The 20,425-nt window shown below is 48.1% G+C and overlaps 1 protein-coding gene across 2 annotated transcripts in view; it reads left to right on the top strand.

Annotated features, from left to right (window-relative positions):
- The window catches only part of PLA2G4E (phospholipase A2 group IVE), a 78,069-nt gene that overhangs the window by 24,595 nt on the left and 33,049 nt on the right, over nucleotides 1–20,425 (top strand). Inside the window, exons 1-2 of one of the 2 annotated variants that reach the window (XM_043920964.1) lie at nucleotides 11,750–11,852; nucleotides 18,930–19,002. In XM_043920964.1, the coding sequence (XP_043776899.1) occupies nucleotides 11,754–11,852; nucleotides 18,930–19,002 (172 nt within the window). In that variant the 5' untranslated portion in view covers nucleotides 11,750–11,753. Of the gene's footprint in view, nucleotides 1–11,749; nucleotides 11,853–18,929; nucleotides 19,003–20,425 lie in introns of those variants that run through there. The other variant, XM_043920963.1, reaches the window with a different exon arrangement.

Below are 20,425 nucleotides of genomic sequence, written 5' to 3' on the forward strand. Positions count from 1 at the left end.
CTCACAGGGTCTCCCATCCCCCTCACCAAATATCAGCCTGTTTTAGTCATTTTTGCTCTTCCTGACCGTTAACTTGGTTTTCTAGCACTCAGCACGCTGCTTCGACAGTTTGGTGTCCATCATATTATATTCAGAAGGACCTGTGAATCTCCTATTTATTCTCATACTGAGCTGATGCCCGAGCAAGGCGTGGCCTCAGTGGGCAGCAAAAGTCAGAAACAGGAAAGGGCCCTGAGGCTGCCTGGTTCTGTGGTCTTACCATTGTTGTATCCCAGACTCACCTGAGATGATGGAAGTATATGGATGCCAGGCCCCACTCCTGGGATTCTGGACTGACTTAGTCCAACCTCCCATTTTACAGAAGAGGAAAGTGGGGCCCAGAGAGAGGGAGCCATTTGTTTTGTATCACACGGCAGAGCTGTAACCGGAGCCCACGATTTCTGGCTTCCAGGGCAATGCTCTGCCCACCACACCATGGTGCCTTCCCAAACACGAATGGACCCTGACCTTGAAACCAAGGGAGCCAAGGCATTCCTTGGCTCTGCTGGTCTCTGTCAAACCCATGACTAGATGTGAGGGCCTCTCCTGCCAATTGCCCAATCCTTATCTCCCCTGTCCTGAGAGATAGTGGGGAAGAGCTCTCAGGAAATGACTGCAGAACCTTGGCTCAGGGCCTTGAACCAGATGGAATCAGTGGGGAATTCTGTTCCTCTGCTAGAACCTGGCTGGAACCAAATTCAGTCTAAAGACACAGCACCAGAGAATGGGGTAGACAAGAGCCATCAGATACAGTTCTTAAAACAACAGCACCAGGAAAACCTGGCCCTGTCAGGTCAGCCCTAAGCTGAAAATGCTATAAGACCCCCATTACCCTCTCCCTGTGGAATCTGGGAGTTCCCCCCGCTGCCCCACACCACGTTCCCTGAATGAGGAGCTGACATCAGGAGACATGCAGGGTGGTGGGCATGTTTGGTCAGCTGGCTTTGGACCATGAAAAGTAAGGGCTGCTTATTACAACTGCCCCTCTGTGGGAGGAGCCAGGAGCTTGACTCCCTGCTCCCATCTGCCAGTGGGCTCCCTCAAGCTTAGTTGGATGGGGAACAAAAAAGGAAGCCAGCCGAAGAAAGAAGAGCAGAAGAAGGTGAGGGGAGAGGAAGAGAAGAAAATGAGAGAAAGGAGGGAGAGTGGAGAAGTGCCAGGACAGGAGGCTTGGATTGTCGAATGAGCCTAGATATGACATCACACTACCTCCAGGTCACTAGGTAAAAATCAATCAGACCTAGTCATTCCAGTCAAAGTTATTTTCTCAAGAGAAATGATGACTCATATATACACAAACACCTCTGCATGTATTTAGAGCAGCTTTATTCATAATTGCTGAAAATGGGAAACACTTTTGTCCTTCAACTGATAATTGAGTAACAAATTGTAATTTTTACACTGGAATACTATAGCAATGAAAAAGAAAGAACTCATACAATGGCATGGACAAATCTCAAAGTTTGGCCAAACAAAAGACAACACTATGATTCCACTTATATTAAGCTCCAGAAGTGACACATCTAGTCAATAGCTGCAAAGAGCCGATCAGTGGTTCCCGGAGGCCCAGAGGGAAGGGTAGGCATTGACCACAAAGGACTGTGAGGCAACTTCGGGGAGCAATGAAAGTGATCTATGATTTGAATGTAGTGGTGGTTATTATACATTTGTATGTGTTTGTCAAAATCTATCAAATGAATACACTTTATTGTGCTAAACTATACCTCAATTAAGTTTATTTCTGAAGTAAAAAAAAAAGTCAATTCACCAAATAATGAGTTTACCAAAAATATAACCTTTTCTACTAGGTCATCCACAAAGGCCCCCCTCACATGGTGTTTACTGAGCTGGGTGCTTAGGATCCAGCAACACCAGCCAAGCAGTTCTCATGGTTGGGGCCCACAACTCATAACTTTCAGGGCCCCTCAGGCAGCCTCGCAGAGTTTCTGTGAACCTTCTCCAGCCTCTTCCATCTATTCTCTGGGTGGAAAGGACACATCTGTAAGGCTGCTTCTCCCAGAGGTCAGACGTGCTCTCAGCTCAGCTCCAGAGACTCTCTCACCATTACACCAGCTGTCAGATGATGGAGGTGGGGGCACACAATAACATAAACGACCGCCTATGTATTTCTCCTCGTGTCTTACCTATAGGAAAGCTGAGTCCTAGAGAAATTCAGAAACCAAGATTTAACTTCTGATTCTCTTTGTATTTTGAAGACAGTCTCCTACCTCAGGGCAGCAGAAGCTAGAGGCCAGTTTGAGGGAAGAAAGGACCACAGGGATCACAAAGACAAAAACAAAAAACAAAACCACACAGGTTAAAATATTCACTTTCATCCCTTTTAAAAAACTCTTTGGTAAATCTCTGATTCCCAGGAGAGGCTCAACAGTGAGTTCCTGACTTACAGGAAGTCTGTGTTTGAAATTGGTTTCTCCAGAATTAGGGCCACCTCCTGCCTGCCCAGCAAATTTTCTCCACCGATGTCACAGCAGCTGACTCCTCTGTTTAGCAACGTCACCTGCCCTGACACCTGGCACGGTGTGGGAGCCATAGCCAGGTGACTCCTGCCCTACTTGGCCTCTGCCGACATCTGGCCTCATGGCCAGAAGAAAGCCCTTCCATCTCTGTAAATTGACTCGACAGGAAGGAAGTGTCTGCCTGTGTAGACCTAGCCTGACCTAAATGCTGGTGGACAAGACTCTGCTCTGGCCAGGCCAAGTGACCAGAGACAGTGAAGAATGAATGGAGCCTGTAATCTCACCTCCCATCACCTTTCTCTGACACTCACAGGCCCTGCTCTGGATTTCTCTTCCTCCTCCTCAGACCTGCAGGTTTGCCTTTCCTGGGCACTGTCCCCTCAGGCCCAGAGTGACAGCTTGAGAAGCTGAGACAGAGTCTGCCTGGAACTGGGGGCACTGGGAGCCTGCAGGGCATTTGGATAGGATGAGACCCATGGCCACTCCTCGCTGGTGAAGAGGGAGAGGCATTTATTTACCAGGGGCCTTCTGCAGGCCACGGCTTGCCCCAAACAGCCACCCTGGGCTGATGAGGGAGGCACGCCTGCCTTCCAGCTCACCCAAACACAGTGCTGGTGGCCACCTGTTCTGCCTGTAGGAGTGGGCTTTGCTCTCTTTCTTAAACATTCTCTGCTCATGAGTCACCACTGCCAACAAAAGAATCATCATGATTCTTCTACTTGGCATCTGGGACCTTATTTAATTTCCTTTCTGAGTCGTCCTACCTTTCTTCATGCTGTTTCACCTGACCAAAAAATGCCTTTTCCTGGATCCTTCTCTTTCCTTCAAAGACAAGTACAAGTTTTTCCTGTTCCGTGCAGCTTCCGCTGACTTTCCCAGTCCCGAGTGGCTCTGATCCCCGAGCAGCATATTTTTCCTCTTATGTGACCCAATCATCCTGAGACCATTTGTGTGACCTTCCTGTCTCATCTAGCATAGGCTGTGAGCTCCTTGGGCAGATGACATCTTAGTGTCTGAGGTTGTTGTCCGGTGGATCACAGCACTTGTATTGAATCCATCGCTAAGTAAGGGCAAGCCATGTGCTAAGATTTAGCTCATCTAGTCGTCACAGCCACCCTAGAGGTAGGAATTATTATGCTTACCATTTTACAGATGGAGAAACCCAGGCGTAGAGGGATAAATTTATTCAAGTTTATGCAGCTCACAAGTGACAGAACCAGTGGTTCAAATCCAAGACTATGAAACTTCAGGGTCTAGACCATGAACTAACTGAACTATGTTCAGTCAAGTTTGAGACAATGACACTGTCATCCTCACAGTGGTGACAGTTGACAAAGAGCAAGTTCAGTGTACAGAAGGCTCTAGACAGTCTTACTATGTGTGAGAGAGAGTCAGGAGCAGGAAGATAAAACCTATCATCCAGTTGAAACCAGAGACACAAGTTTTAGTAGCAGGAATGTCACAAGATTGACAAATGTTGAGCTATGGATATAGGTGCTTTGAGAATTCAAAACACTAAGTTGGACCTTAACATCTTCTTATGAGAATAAAGAAGGGCAGGATCTGTTGACAACACTAGGAGCATAATTACTACCCATGTTGAAATCAAGATCTTTTCTTGTCATATTTATCCTTATTTTATATCTTGTTATCATGAAATAGTCATGTCTGATTTGTTGGCCAGAAGTTCTGAGACATCTTAATGTATTAACTTCAATGGCTGATTTTTTTTTTTTTACCTCCCGTTACTTGAAGGATATAATATTTGCTTTACTTTATGTTGCCCAGAATTTATTTACTCATTGTATGTTGTGTTAGCTTCTGCTAAACAGCCCAGTGATTCAGTTATACATACATATATATATATTTTTTTCATATTCTTTTCCATCATGGTCTCTTATAGTATATTGAATATAGTACCCTGTGCTATACAATAGGACCTTGCTGTTTATCTGTTTTATATACAGTAGTTTGTATCCCAAACTCTCAATTTATCCCTTCTCCACCCCCTTTCCCTGTTTGGTAACCATAAATTTGTCTTCTTTGTCTGTGTTACTTGTTACATGTTTGTTTTAGGAAACTGAGCTTTCTCAATGAACACAGGAACATTAAGAGGCCTTTTACAAACATAACGGAGAATCTCAATTTTCAAGGCCAGTAGCATCTTGTGAAAGGCTGAGTGTATGATGGTTAAAGCCAGAAGTTCTGGGACAGACTGATTTGCATCACAGCCCCATCACTGGTGGCTCAGGCAGTAAAGAATCTGCCTGCATTATGGGAGACCAGGGTTCAATCCCTCTGTCAGGAAGATCCCCTGGATAAGGGAATGGCTACCCACTCTAATATTCTTGCCTGGAGAATTCCACGGACAGGGGAACCTGCTGGGCTACAGTCTATGGAGTCCAAAGACTCAGACACAACTGAGCAACTAACACCTGTCTCTTACCATGGTGACTTTGAACAAGTGGCTTATCCTCTCCATGTCTCAATTCTTCTTTAAAATGAGATAATAATAGTGTCTACATCACAGGTAATACAAGATATGAAAAGTAGTCCCTGTCACTTTGTAAGCATTCAATAGATGGTAACCACTTTGTTCCTGTTGACATCTGTGTGATGGTCCAGTGGTTAACATGCCATAACTAGCCACCAGTAAGAAACTGATGGGCTTTAGGTGTTTCCAGTTGATGAAAAAGATAAGCAATGTTCCTGCCCTGAAAAGGGTTAATGGTCTGGTGGAATGAGGCAAAAAGAATAGATGAACAAGATAATCAAGATATGCTTTATTGAATTTGATTTAATTTAACTTAATTAATAGCCAGAGCAACACAGAAGCAAGTAGATAAGTGAAAGGCACACGAGTTATGAAGGGTGGATAGGGCAGAGCTCCTGGAGAAAATGACATTTGAGCAGAGCCATGACAGAGGAGAAAGAGCCAGCTATGCACAGAGCGGAAGTCAAGGATTTCAGGCAAGGCAATGGCAAGCGCAAAGTCGCTGAGGTGGGAAAGAATTTAGCATGTTCAGGGCATAGAGGGCCATGAGACAGACCCTGATATTTAAGGAAGCTTAACATATGATAAAAACTAAGATCATGGTATCTGGTCTCAGCACTTCATGGCAAATAGAAGGGGGAAAAGTGGAAGCAGTGACAGATTTTATTTTCTTGGGCTCCAAAACCACTGTGGACATTGACAACAGCTGTGAAATTAAAAGAGAATTGCTCCTTGGAAGGAAAGTTATGACAAATCTAGACAGCATATTAAAAAGCAGAGACCTCAGTTTGCTGACAAAGGTCTGAATAGTCAAAGCTATGGCTTTTCCAGTAGTCACATGCTGATGTAAGAGTTGAACCATAAAGAAGCCTGCCTGACTCTTTGCCACCCCATGGACTGTAGCCCTCCAGGTTCCTCTGTCCATGGAATTCTCCAGGCAAGAACACTGGAGTGGGTAGCCATTCCCTTCTCCAGGGTATCTTCCTGACACAGGGATCCAACCTAGGTCTCCTACATTGCTGGCAGATTCTTTACCCTCTGAGCCACCAGGAAAGCCCAAAGAAGGCTGAGCACTAAAGAACTGATGCTTTCAAATTGTGGTGCTGGAGAAGACTCTTGAGAGTCCCTTGGACTGCAAGATCGAACCAATCCATCCTGAAGGAAATCAACCTTGAATATTCATTGGAAGGACTGATGCTGAAGCTAAAGCTCCAACACTTTGGCCACCTGATGCAAAAAGCTGACTCATTGGAAAAGACCCTGATGCTGGGAAAGATTGAAGGCAAAACGGGACGACAGAGGATGAGATGGTTGAATAACATCACTGACTCAATGGACATGAATCTGAGCAAACTCCAGGAGATAGTAAAGGAAAGGAGAGCCTGGCCTGCCACAGTCTATGGGGTTGCAGAGAGACAGACATGAGTTAGCGACTAAACAACAACAACAATATATGTAATAAAATTGGAACCACACATTAATAGAAAAAGAACACAGTAACAGATGACATGGTCACAAGTGGCTCCCTATGTAGGGTGAAAGAAAGCAGCAATTCCACTTCACAAGCTAAACTGTTCAGAAGAAGGAGTAGAAGGTGAGGAACCATGGCAAGAAGTAAAAGCCACCAGAAGCTGTGGGAGGGTTCTAATCAGGGCTGTCAAATGTTTGGGGGAGATTCTGTAGAGAACGGCTTATAGTAAGGCAAAAGTGCAAGCGGGCAGACCAGTTAGACTGAAGCTGTAGTTGAGATGAGGGAGATAATTACTCAGGCCAGAGCAGTGATAGTGACTCTGGGGAAAGGCTGGAGGGAAAAAAATTTTCCCCGAGTGCAGAGGGCCGAGGACATGGCCTGCTATCACCCTTGGTGCCTGTGAGCCCCGAGTTTGTCTTTTTTTAAAAATATTTATTTACTTGGCTGTACCAAGTCTCAGTTGGGATATAGTTCCTCCACCAGGGATCAAACCAGGACCCCTGCGTTGGGAGCACAAGGTCTTAGCCCCTGGACCACCAGGGAAGTCCCCCAAGGTTGTATTTTTGACTGTTACTTCCCTGAGCCCACAAATCCTTTCCCATCCTCTCTCTCCAAAGAAAGGCAATCTTTATTCAGCATTGTCAGTGTTGAATAATTGCTACAGTGAAATTTCATTGTTGTTTTAATTTCTCTGGTTACCAATGATTTTGAACATCTCTTTAAATGCTTGTTTGTTTTCTGGGTTTTCCCCTCCTATAAATTGCAGGTTCAAACCTGATTCACTTTTTAAAAATATATTTATTTATTTAGTTGGCTGTGCTGGGGCCTAGTTGGGCATGTGAGATCCAGTTCCCTGACCAGGGATTCAACCTAGCCCCCTGCACTGGGAGCATGGAGTCTTAGCCCCTGGACCGTCAGGAAAGTTACTGACTCCCTTTTTGTGTTGGCATGGCCGTCTTTTTCTTTTGAAGTATATAAGAATTCTTTGTATATACTAGACACGAATCCTTTCGTGATTTGCAACTGCATTGAAAACATCTTCTGTTATTCTGTCAGCTATCTATTAACTATTTCTCTGTGTTCTTAGTTGAGAGAAACCCTTACTTCTTATGTAATCCAATTTAGAAATGATTTCCCTTGTGGTTCGTGGATTCAAAGTGATGTTTAAGAAACCTTCATCCCCAGGACCATGGATAGATTCTCCTATGTTGTCTTCTGTTAACTTCATAGTTTTCCATTTCTTATGTTATAAGAACATACCCATTTACAGCCCATCTTTTTATATGGGGATGGGTGGGGATGCTGTTTTATTTTATATTACACACAGAGCCATTCATGACCATGTCATCTCTTAATCTGTTCTTTTTCTACTGACTTGTGGTGCCAATTTTTTCCTACGTTAAGTTCCCTTAAACATCAGGGTCTATCTCTGACTCCTCTATTTTGTTCCATTGGTTCTATTCTTATACCAACAACCTACTGCTTGTGTTAGTGTGACTTCGTAGTTTATTTTAGTATCAAGCAGGCTGAGACTCTTCTCTTGACTATTATTTTTTAAGAAGTGAGTTTGTTACCCACAGATATTTCTTAAGAGGAAGAAATTTGGGATTCATTTTGGAGGTAGAACTGTGCTTGTGGCTTCTTTTGCTTTTCCCCAGTTTTACATTTCTCTTTTTTTAAATTCGACCACATTTCCCTACTGGTTTCTAGTTTTCATACCTTGTTCAGAAAAATCCTCTTCATCTTCTTCATTCTCTAATATTAATATTTTATTTTAAATCTTCTACAGTGTTGTTTTAATGTGTGGATATTTAATCTGTCTGGAATTCATTTTTCTGTGGTTATAAAGTTTAACTTTATAATTAACTTCATTTTATTTCAAATGGTCAGCTAACTTTTCCAATAATGAATAGTCCATCCTTTCCTCACTGATTTAAAATACTTCATCATATGATGAAATTTCATACATACCTAGGGTTGTTTCTAGGCTCTACTTGGCTTATGGAAAGTACTGGAATCCAGAATTTTTGACAAGAATGCAAGAGCATTAGATGAGTTAAGCAGTAGAATGGCGGGTGGAGGGGGGTAGTTATAAAGGTCACTGGTCAGCCAGGTGTGTGGGGGAGGAACTCGTGAGAGGCAGAAGGCTGAGAATCAAATGCTGCAGATGGGGTGGGAAGGAAGGGACAGGCTCCCAGGTATCTTGAAAGAGGGAAAGTGAAGAATTCATCCTTACCAGTTCTCCTGGGAGAGATGTTAGCTGGGCCACTGGGGAGGAATGTACTTTTCAATGCTGGGTTACCTGAAGCTAAGAGGCTGCCGGTGAAGACAGATCCTGGTCACCCCAATCAATAAGAGTCAATTAACAAGAACCCCAGATATAGACAGAGGTAGGGGTTCAGAGGAGCAGGCTGGGGGTCTCTGGGGAGATCTCAGGCTCTCTGCTCATCAGGGAGGAAAGGGCAGTGGGCAGAAAGAAACTGGGTCCCCTCCACTTTGTGCGGAGATGGCGTCAGACTTTCCACAGGAAGGAACTCTGGGGGCAGGGGCATTGATCTGGAGCATCAGCAGTGTACCAAGAAAACTGTCATAGCTTAAACTTTATGCTCATTCAGAGACACCCTGGATTGGAGAAGGCAGTTAGGCACCCTTCACCCATAGTGCGGACGTTGCCTTGTGCCTGGCACTGCTTGCCTTTCCAGCCCGCTCCCACCATTCCCACCCAGGCCTCTGCCCCCTCCTGCTCGACTGAGTCCACACGGTCGATTTACTGCTTAGCTCAGCCCTCTCTTGTCCTCTTAGTAGATTCTTCACTGTTTTCTTCCTGACCACACCCCGTCAGCACAGAGCCGGACAGTACATGCTGACAGGTGCGTCTGCTCTCTTTGCTGTTGTAACAGCTCCCACCTGGGTCAGAGACTGTGTAGAGTGTGCAGAGGAAGAAACTTCCACCCTCCCTCCTGTTAGCCTCCTATTCAGTTTTATTTCATTCAACCTAAGTGAGGCCCTGCTCTTGAGGAGTTAATGGACAAATGAAGAAATACAAGGATTAGAGAGCCAGATTTTGCATATACTGCCTAGGCTGGATGGAGTTGGGGGAGGGCAAGGGGAGTGGTGGCTAGGCTCCTTCAAGTTCTGGACATTGAGGAATGCTTAGGAGTCTGGGGCTTGCCCTGGGCCTGTTTGATGGTGAAGGGGTTGGTGGAGGGAATGGGCAGCACATGGACTCCTCAAGAGGAAAAGTCGCCCTTCCTTCACCACAACCCTCACCTTATCAAGTTCAGGACACTGCAGGGCTGTGGGCTGGATAGTCCACAACATCAATCAGCATTGCTTTCCCAAAGTTCAGCTCTGATCATGTCACTCTCTTGCTCAAAAACCATTATGGCTCCCCATTACCTAGAGAATAAGTTCAAACTTAAAGGACAGATTTTAAAGGTCACAGCTATGGGGCCCTAATATATCTTTCCAGATTGTTCCTCCACAGAGCCTCCCTTCTCTCTGCCCAACCCCCACCACCCTTCATATGCCACTCACCCCCTATACCTCCTCCCACACAGCTCACTACTCTGATACCAGACCACGTACATTCCTGAGCATACCCTGCTTTCTGGCCTCCTTCCTCCTCCTCATGCTGTTCCTTCTCCCAGCATGCCTTTCTCACCTATCATTAGCTATTGCAATCCTGTCCATCCTCCAGGACTCAACAGGTGCCACCTCCTCCATGAAGCCATCTCACACCCAGTCTTTCCCTTCCCAGCTGACACTCATTTTCCAGCTTCTGTGCTCTCTAAACCACAGATGTTTACAAATGGAAAGGGTTTATACTGCTCCTTCTAGGATACCCCCTTTTAGCATAACAGATTCAGAGGTCTGAACTTCTGAGGGGTTGAAAGCATTGGGCTCCCTGGCTGGACTGTCAGCAGCTTCAAGCCTGGGATTTCCTCTCTTAGTAGTGTGTATGCAGTAGGTGCTCAATAAATGTTGTGAACTAAATCCAATATAGTAGAATCTACCAAGGACTTGTCTGGTGGCTCGGTGGTAAAAATCCACCTGCCAATGCAGGAGCCGCATGTTCGATCCCTGGGTTGGGAAGATATCCCTGGAGAAGGGCATGGCAACCCACTCAAGTATTCTTGCCGGGAGAATTCCATGGGCAGAGGAACCTGATAGGGAATAGTCCATAGGGTCACAAAAGAGTTGGACATGACCTAACGACTAAAAAGCAAGAGTTCACCAAAGGGTGTGAATGGTGAGTTTGTGTCCTCGGCAGAGGGGGATGGCAAAAACAGACAAGGATGCAAGCTGGGAGGGGTCCAAGCTAAGGCCCCATCCCCCTCTGGAGGGCCTGGCAGGCAGAGAGGAGCAGGGAGGGGACGTCCACCTCCTGCACAGGAGAAGGCTCCACAGATACCACCAACCAGGTTCCCTCTCTGCATTGGAGTCTAGTCAGCCCTGCATTCAGATTCACCCTGAGTTTCATACAATCACTTTAATCCATGAGCCAGAAAAGCCGGTTGTGGGGCCCCAGGCGATAGCTCAGGCAGGAAACTCCCAGTGCACCCAGCTGGGCAGCCGAGCAAGCGAAGCCACCTCACAGGTCCCCCAAGTAAGCCAACCACCAGGACAGAGATAAGGATCAGCCGGGTGGGGTGGGAGCATCCTTGAAGCTGCCCTGAGCCCAGACAGGGGCTGGGCTCGCCCTCCCTCCGTTGGCCTCCCGTGAGGGAGGGCAGGGAGCACTTGCCCTTAACTGCTCGTCACCAAGGATTAGAGCAGTTACTTTCTTTTCCTCATCCTCTAACTTTGGAGTCCTGGTCACGGTCCCTGCCTCTCCTGAGGTCCCTGCCCACAGCTTCTGAGGTACTGAGCCATGGGACTAAGTAGAGTTAGGAGGGAGGACACATCCTCCAGACGGCAACTCTGAGCCAGGACCCTCACAAGCTGCAGAGACAGAGCATCCCCCAATCACAGCTGGGCTAATCCTGGGGTCTGCAGGGTCCATCAGCCTCTTCCTGCCACTCCCTGGCCCACTGGACAGCCTGATTGTTCTCCTGGGGGCAGCAGACTGCTGACCCTACCGGTCCCTGCATTTTCAGGATCTGAAGCCCTGAGGGTCCCTTGACACGAAGAGGCCTGGGTCCAGGACTCAACCTGTCTACCAACTTGAGCCCCTCCCAGAGCAATCCAGCCACTGCCGAGAATCCTTTGGAGGGCGGAGCTCTGAGTCAGAGTATAAATTCCCCATCTCACCAGCCAGCTACAGAGCCACATGATGCTCCAGAAGCAGATGCCCGTCTGGGTCTCCCACTACCCGCCAGACTCATGCCAAGAGGACGGGGACAGGCCCGCGGCCACCTGTGCCTTGGAGGTGAGGGCAAAGGGCTGGGTGGGTGGGCCAGGAGCCGAGGGCAGGAGACACACTCAAAGAGGGCTGGGGTCACGGCAGACTCCAGACACACGGAGCACCTTGGCTAGGGCAGCCCCTGCTTGGCACTGGGGACACAGTCTGGCCCAGCTTCAGATACCCACAAACTTGACAAGATGCATGGGAGTGACTCAGGGCTGTCCTGGGGCCAGCAGCACCGAGGAAGTGCTCAGCATTGCCGGGGATGGGTCACATTTGGCCACTCCTAGCAGCGAGCAGGCTTTCACCCTGTGGACTTGCCGAACTGCCTGCCGTGAGTGCGTGGTGTGGTGTCAGGTGAAGACCAGAGCCATTGTCGACCTGTTCCCACTGGCCATGAAGTGCCCCTCCTAGTTTTGTGGTCGAGGCCCCTGGGTCCATGTAACAGCTCTCAGGGAGACCCCAGGTTCACGGGTCAAACCTCCAGGGCTCTGGACCAGTTCTGTCTGGGCTTTCCCACCTCATCTCAGACTCCCAGTTTGCTACCGGCATGCCATGGCAAGCACTGTCAGCAGTGACATCTTCCTGTTGACCTTCCCCCAGCCCACACTAGATCATGGAACAAGATGAACGATGCCCTGGAAGTGTTTTGTCTTGGGGTGGGAGGTGGAGACCCTGTTCAGTCTCCAAGGATCCCAGGAGGGAAGTTCCAGGCTGTGTGGTGCCCGGTGCCCCACTGACCAGTCCAGGATGGATGTCACCTTCTGGGCTGTTTCTATACAGCCCCCGGGGTGCTCAAAGAACCTCTAGTTCACACGTGCTCCTGTCTCCCTTGTCTCATTGAGCCTCCAGGAGCTTGAGTGAGGAGAAACCTCCACAGAAAGGACAGAGAGCTGCACTCTTCCCTCTCAGGTCCTGGGGGGTCCATAACTCAGAGCTAGGACTTCTTGCCCTAAACCCTCACCTAGTCTGAGTAATAAAAAGGAATGTGGTCTGGGGAGCTGCTCAGACTAGCAGGGAAACATTCTAGGGGCCCATAGAGTCCCCATCCACATGCTCTCCTTTTAGGGAGGGTCCTCGCCTCCTGGAAGCTACCACCAGGCTGTCCTGAGCTCTGACACAAGTGTTGCAGGAAACTGATGGATACAACCAGCTCTCCAGCAAGGAGGTGGCATCACCAGCCAGCCCTGCCCTGAGAAGCCCTGCAGAGGGGAGTTCCCACAGGCTTCCAGGGAGCTGTCTTCCCTCATCGGCACCCAGACCTCATGGGCTGGTTTGGTTAGCGTAGGCTTGATCCTTACTACTTCTGAAATATGGTTGTCATACCCTCCTCCCAACTCTCAAACCCTACCTGGGAGCCAGACCCTGGGAGCCAACCTGTAACTAAATATTCTTCTAATGTGTGGTGACAGCTAGTTTTCTGGGGTGTTAGGATAGCCCCCAAATGGGAGCTGAGGATTTTACTGCTGCCTCTTCTGTTAACTACTCTAGCGCATGACCCGGAGCAAGCTATTAACTGAGTTGGTTAATTCGCGGTGAGGGCCAGCCTCCAAGTGGAGGGCATGGGCACTGCCCTGCAGCCAAGTACATCTACCCCTGAGTCCTGGCCCCGCCCCTTCTGGGCTGTATGACCCCGTTTGAGATGCAAGCTCTTTAACCTTGGTCTTCTTCTCTGCAAAGAGGAATAGTAGTGCCTTCCTCAGAGTCTCATTGGGGCAGGGGGCCTAGATGAGAACAGATACAGTGCCCCCAGGTGGAGCAGAGCCTGGCACACGAGAGAAGGGTAATGAATTGTGTTCCCAACCTCCCCACCAAAGCCCTGTCTATAAAGTAAGGGGCTGGGAAGGGGTAATATTGGATTGCAAAATAATCAATCCTGAGAGTCAAGCTTTTTTCCACATGAACTGGCAAGATGCCCCTGTCCTAAGGAGGTTTCAGGAGAAATAGAGTCCTGGCAAAACCAACCCCAAGGACCAAGTGCCTACAGCCTGAGCCATGGCGTCCCAGAAACCTACCATCCAGTCCCGCCCCCGCCTCCCCATCCCTACACAGCAGTCCTGGTTGTTAAAGTCTCTAAATACACTTCTCCACTGGTTGCCAAATCGTCCCTGCCTTGAGCTCCAACCTCCTGAGTGCTCTGTGGTCCTTGTCCCTGGACCCTCCAGTGCCCTCATGAGCTGGAGGATTACCATCCATCCCTGATCCTGGGCTGCAGACTAGCTGGTGCTTGGCCAAATCTGCTGTTAAACGTTCACTCTGATACCCAGCTAGCACATCCTATCAGAGGGACGAGCTTGTCCAAGCCCCTGAAGTTCTTACCCGGATCCCATAAGCCACCCCATACACTTGGGTTCCATAAACCCACCCGTTTCTAGTTCCCATAGTCACAGACACTATCCTTTGATCTATCACATCTTTCTAGTGTGTATTCATTAGCTCTGGGACCATGAAGTTTTGCGTATGCCTAGCATCACTCCAATTGAGCTAATTATATCAGGAGCAAAATATGTACACTCACTTTAATCCCAGAAGGTCATTTTTCATAGACTTAATTCCTGGAATCATCTGGCCCTAAGACCTGAGTCCCATGTTCCCGCTGCCTTCCTCCCAGCACGGCCCCTCTGGGCTCTCTCTCACACCCTCAAGGCTCTGTCTCCCTGCTGACAGATGGATGAGTGCTTTGCAGAGTACTTTGCAACTGGGTGTCTCCTGAAAATTCCTGGGCTAAAGGTGTAAGCTGAGGCTCCAGACCACAAAGCAGCCCTCTGTGGCTGCTAGAAAATGGGAACTTCTCTTAAGAGCTCTTACAGTTCTGACATGCTCTGGTTGTTTGACAAAGGGATTGATGATGGAATGTGTCAGAAGAATACTGAAAATAGAAGGACTGCCAGTGTGTGGGGGTTATTTGGGGGCTTTGGGATAACTCAAGGTGAAACAAAAACCTGCAAGGAAAACAGACTTTCAGAGAAGATTGGGGCAAGCAGCATCTGTCTTCATGTTTGTCGAGGGTCACTTTCAAGTTTAAGGCGACAATATAATCGTAGTTATGAACACAGGCTTAAGAATTAGAGCTAGGGGACTTCCCTGGTGGTCCAGTGGTCCACCAGTGACAAAGCTCATTGGAAGTTTTAACTTCGCCTTCCAATGCAAGGGACATGGCTTCAGTCTCTGGTTGGGAAGCTCAGATCCCACATGCCTCATAGCCAAAAAGCCAAAATATAAAACAGCAGTGGTCCACATCACACACACACACACAAAAATCAGAACTGGATGCAAACTCAATTTCCTTTGATTCGAGCTGAGTGCCTGAAACAAAGGACTTAGGCTCAGAATCTTCATCTGTAAAGCGAGGCTAATAATAACTGCTTTTGGGGTGCTGTAAGGATTAGTGGTGCTGAGTTAGAGTAGAAGAAATGGTCAACTTCGTCAGAAGGTACAGGGTTAGATGACAGCAGACAGCTTTTCCTGGAAGGCAGGGAGACCCCGAGTGAGGTCCTACAGGAAGCTGTGGATGCTCATTCCCTCCCAGGGAAGACACAAGGGAGCTGGGCAGGGCCAAGGACAGCCCCTCCTGGAGGCAGGAAAAGGGCTGTAGTGGCTGAGAGGACTGGGCTCCTGGGTTCAGAGATGTGGGGAGTGACCCCTGCCTGGGCCGAGGCCTTGGCTTGGAGTCTTCTAGCTGCTCTCTGAAGAAGTGGGTCAGGCTTTACCGGAGCTGCTCTCCTGGATGAAAGCTGACTCCTGCCTCCTCCCCACATCAGACCAGGACACATGCTCTGCCCACATGAGGACCCGCGTGCCTGGAAGGGGTCTGCCCAAAGGCACAGTCTTATTTCCAGAACCAGAAAAGAAGTGCTATGTGCAGCCTTTGGTCCAAGTGACAAAGCTCAAAAGGCAATCCCATTAGAGCAAGGGATTGACCACGAAAATATTCAGTGTTTCAGAGTTAATCTCACAAAAAGAATCCTCAGACCTGTATGTGACTGTCAGTATGGCTTTGTTCAAACTTTGAGGCAGCTTTTGGGGAAAGAGGAGGAAAAGGCCCTAAAGCTGACTTATATGTGGATCTCAGGGACCAAGCAACAGCCTTCCCAGTCATTGTCCTATTGTTCTTGGTTAGAATAAAGCCTCAGGAAATTCCCTGGTGGTCCAGTGGTTAGGATTTTGCCTTCCAGTGCAAGCGGTGCAGGCTCGATCCTTGGTCAGGGAGCTAAAATCCCCCGTGCCTCCTGGTCAAAAAACCAAAACACAAAACAGAAACAATATTGTAACAAATTCAATAAAAGTCTTTAAAAATGGTCCATATCAAAAAGAGAGAGAGAGAGAGAGGGCGGGGACATATGTATATCTATGGCTGATTCATGTTGATGTTTGGCAGAAACCAACACAATTCCGTAAAGCAGTTATCCTTCAATTAAAAAAGAAAAAGAAAAAAAGAACAAATTAAGCCTCAGTAGAGGCTGGAAGGACAGACATCAAAATAGCAGTTCTCATGACAAGAAAAAAAATTTTAATTACGTGTGATGATGGGTAACTAAACTTCTTGTGGTAACCATATGACAATTCTAAACACATATATCATCAAATACATTATGTTGTATACCTCAAACTCATGCAATGTTATATGTCAATTATTTAATTTTTAAAAAGACAGCAATACTGCTATTATAAAGGTTTTATGAAATTAGAAACTGTAAGAGAAGTGTCTGGAAAATAGTAATGTTACCAAATGCAAATCTGTGTACCTGATGCATGAATGTGCACCTGATGTGAGGCCAAACAAAACCAAAATGCTGGAGTCTGAAACAGAGAAAGGTTTGTTGCAGGGCCATGCAAGGAGATGGGTCATGCCTTAAAAACTCCTGAGCTCCCCAAAAGCTTTCAGCAAAGCCCTTTCCTAGGAAAGATGAGGAAGGAGAGTTGTTAGTTGTTGCAAACTTTTTAGTGTCGGATCCTTTTTTTAAATTGGGGCTTACTTGTGTTACAATGCTGTTAGTCTCTGCCGTGCAGAAAAGTGAGTCAGCTGTTCGTATATCTCCCCTCTTTTTTGGATTTCCTTCCCATTTAGGTCACCACAGAGCAGTGAGTAGAGTTCCCTATGCTCACAATAGGTTCTCATTAGTTATCTGTTTTAAACCTAGTAGGGTATATATGTCAACCCCAGTTTCCAAATTCATCCCACCCCCTCTGCCCTCCTTGGTGTCCGTACATTTGTTCTCTACGTCTGTGTCTCTATTTCTGCTTTGCAAAATAGAGACCAAAATCTGTACCATTTTCTAGATTCTATATATATGCATAAATATATGATATTTGTTTTTTCTTTCTGACTTCACTCTGTATGCCAGTTTCTAGGTCCATCCACATCTCTGCAAATGGCGCAATTTCATTCTTTTTTCATGGCCGAGTAATAGTCCATTGTATATATGTGCCTTTGTTCTTGAGGTCAGGTCATGGTCAGGTCACAGTGTTCCTGTAAATCTCCACCAAACCAAATGTTATCCTATTGGCTATACCCCAGTACAAAATGTTTTTGGTGTTAAAAACAAATATTATCCTCCATCCTGACAAGAAAGGGCAAGGTCTCAAGGCTCATCCTTTCCTCTCTGAGGTCCGGACTCTGCTAAGAGTGGAAGCTCCCTAGGCAGGCCAGTTACCCTGCTTGGGAGCATTTGTCCAACACCCAGGCTAGGTCCTCCCACAGTGCAAGGCTCAATTGAGGAGGCAGATTTCAGCTGGTGGCCCCCCCAGGGCCAGGTCCCCAGACACCGTCCAGGTGACATCACTCAGGGAGCCAGGCACCCAGGACCCAGCTGGGCCTCTGGCTCCTCAGCACACCCAAATGAAGGCAGGTCCCCTGGACTGTGACCGATGGAGAGAGCTACCACCATTAGGGCTTGGAGAGGGGGATCAGGGAGAGGTTTGCTGCTGCTTCAAGGACTGAACCTGACTGTCCCCAGCCCCCAGATCACCCACCAGCCTGAGGCTGGAGGGCCCTGGGGAGAAGGCCATGATCAGCCTGCACTGCACTCTCTGCCCCAGGACCCCTGTAAGGCCAACTAAGGGGGACGTCTCACCGGCCAAGATCAAAGTCTCCCGCTATACCCACCCTGCCCCTATTAGAGTACGTGTTCAGTAGATTATATTACAAATATTATCTGACAATAGCCAAGGCAGATGAACTACTGTGGACAGTCTGAGTTGAAAATAAAAGTATTTATACATAGTGATCTTCTCTGAGTATTGGCATTTTGGGGACTCTTTTTTTCTTCACACTCTCATGGTTTCCCCTAAACCCTAATATTATTTTAAAGAGAGAAGAATTGCATTTTCTCAAAAGAGTAGAAGGTGACTCTTGTAACATGGAGTGGATGACTCAGAGTGTAAAGGGTTCCAGTTCAGAGGCCTCTATAAACATCATTGGGTGGGTGGGAGGAGTCTGATGGTGTCTGCCATGGGCACGGGCTGTAAGTGGACAGTAAAAAGACTCATGGAACACAGACATAAAGGACAGACTTTTGGACACAGTGAGAGGAGAGAGTGGGATGATTTGAGAGAGTAGCATTGAAACATATACATTACTGTATGTAAAATAGATAGCCGGTAGGAATTTGCTATATGACATAGGGAACCCAAAGGCGGTACTTCATCACAACCCAGAAGGATGGGATGGGGAAGGAGGTTTAAGAGGGAGGGGATATATGTATACCTAGGGATGGTTCATGTTGATATATGGCAAAAATCATCACAAGATTGTTATTATCCTCCAGTTAAAAAAAAAAAGACTCCTCTAAGCCTTGGTAAAATGCCCAGGAAAAGGGCTTCCAACTCCAAGATCCAGATAGGAAAGACAAGGATAGAAGAGGCATGAAACTGTCCTTCCTCTGGGGTGTGTTGCTCAGAGCACTGAGGACAAGGCCCCTCACCTCCACAGCCTTGGACCCCCTGGGGACCAGAAGCATTCTCCAGACTGCAGATGGTCTGAGGGGAGAGGTTACTGGAGTCTGGGCAGTGGGAGCCTGTGCCAGATTGACCTGCTCTCTCCGCCAAGGCCACCTGCCACCACTGCATGAAGAGTGAGTCCCGTGTCCTCTCCTTCCACAGGAGGGGCTGTCTCCATGCCACCTGCTGACAGTGAGGGTCATCCGCATGAAGAATGTCCGACAGGCCGATGTGGGTGAGTCTCCCCCTCCTTCTTCCCTTCCTCCTCTCTACTTCTGGGGCCAGGATGGAGACAGGCCTAGAGGGGAAATGGTCAGGGGTCGCTCTGTGTGTGTGTGTGTGTGTGTGTGTGTGTGTGCATATGTGTATCTCTGTGTGTTCTGTATTCAAGTTGTATTTCAGACTTTGAGGTTTGTATCATTTTTCCAGGCCCCTCCCTGTAGCTGCATCCTTGGCACAAGCAGCTCCTGCAGGCCTCGCTCAGCTATCCACCTCACTCTCTCTTCCCCACTCTCCCCTCCCTGGGACCCCTTCCAGGAGTCAGCTTCCCCCACCCTGGGCATGGGTTTAGGGGCTGTTGGGATGGAAGGGAAGGGGAGGCCCTTGGGGACCATGGAGCCAGTCAGCCCCAGTGCTCTTCTCAGGATCTGGATCCCAAATGGGCCCGACAGTGCATGCCAGGGACCCCAGTTCTGCAGTTCAGCCCGGGGATGTGGTTGACTCACCAGGGCTCTTTGTGCAGGGTCTTCTTGCTACTTTAATTTCCCTTCCATCCTGGGCCCTGCTGCATTCCCAGGCCACAGGGGCCCAGGGAAGTCTCTGGTTTCAGGAAGAAATGTAGGCATCTGGGTGGGTAGAACAGAAGCCCCTCCCTATGCTGCCCTCATCTCCCCACCATCCAGGGAGGAAGTCTGGCCCTCAAGGAGAAGAAAGCTCTGTGTCAGGGCTCATGATTGAGGGGGTCCCCACGTACTGGCAACCACACAGGAATGGCCCAAGGGCTCCAGGTTCCCCAAAGCTCCCTTATGTTGCCCTCACCTTGGGCTCGGCTGTGCTGGGAGAGCCCAACACGAGGGGAGGCATCTATATGCAAAGCAATCATGGAGCGGAAATAGAGGGTGGCGGGCTTCCCTGGGGGCTCAGACGGTAAAGAATCTGCCTGCAGTGCAACAGACCTGGGTTTGACCCCTGGGTCAGGGAGATCCCCTCAAGAAGGGAATGGCTACCCATTCCAGTGTTCTTGACTGGAGAATTCCACAGACAAAGGAGCCTGGCAGGCTACCAGTCCATGGGGCTGCAGAAGTGGAACATGACTGAGCACCTAACACTCTCACTTTCTTTAATAGAGGATGGCATTCTGATCTTGTCACTACAGGATTTAAAGGACACTGAAACCTGGGAGTAGCTAAGGAAGGCTGCTTCGAGAGCCTGAGGTCTGAGGGGACAGGGTGTGAGCATCCAGAGGTCTGGGAGCCCAATCTGAGGGAGGGCTCCTCCTGCGTTTCACCCCCAGCACCTGCTGGAGGCCTGCCTGGGGCCAGATACCACTCATCCTCCCCAACCTGAGGGCAGTGCTGTGGGACCCGTTTGTATATGAGGATTAACTGCCTAAAGCAGAATCAGTGTTTGATCCCAGGTCTGGCTTGCTGAGGGGTAGG

Source organism: Cervus elaphus, chromosome 12 (assembly GCF_910594005.1).
Source record: "Cervus elaphus chromosome 12, mCerEla1.1, whole genome shotgun sequence".
NCBI lineage: Eukaryota > Metazoa > Chordata > Mammalia > Artiodactyla > Cervidae > Cervus > Cervus elaphus.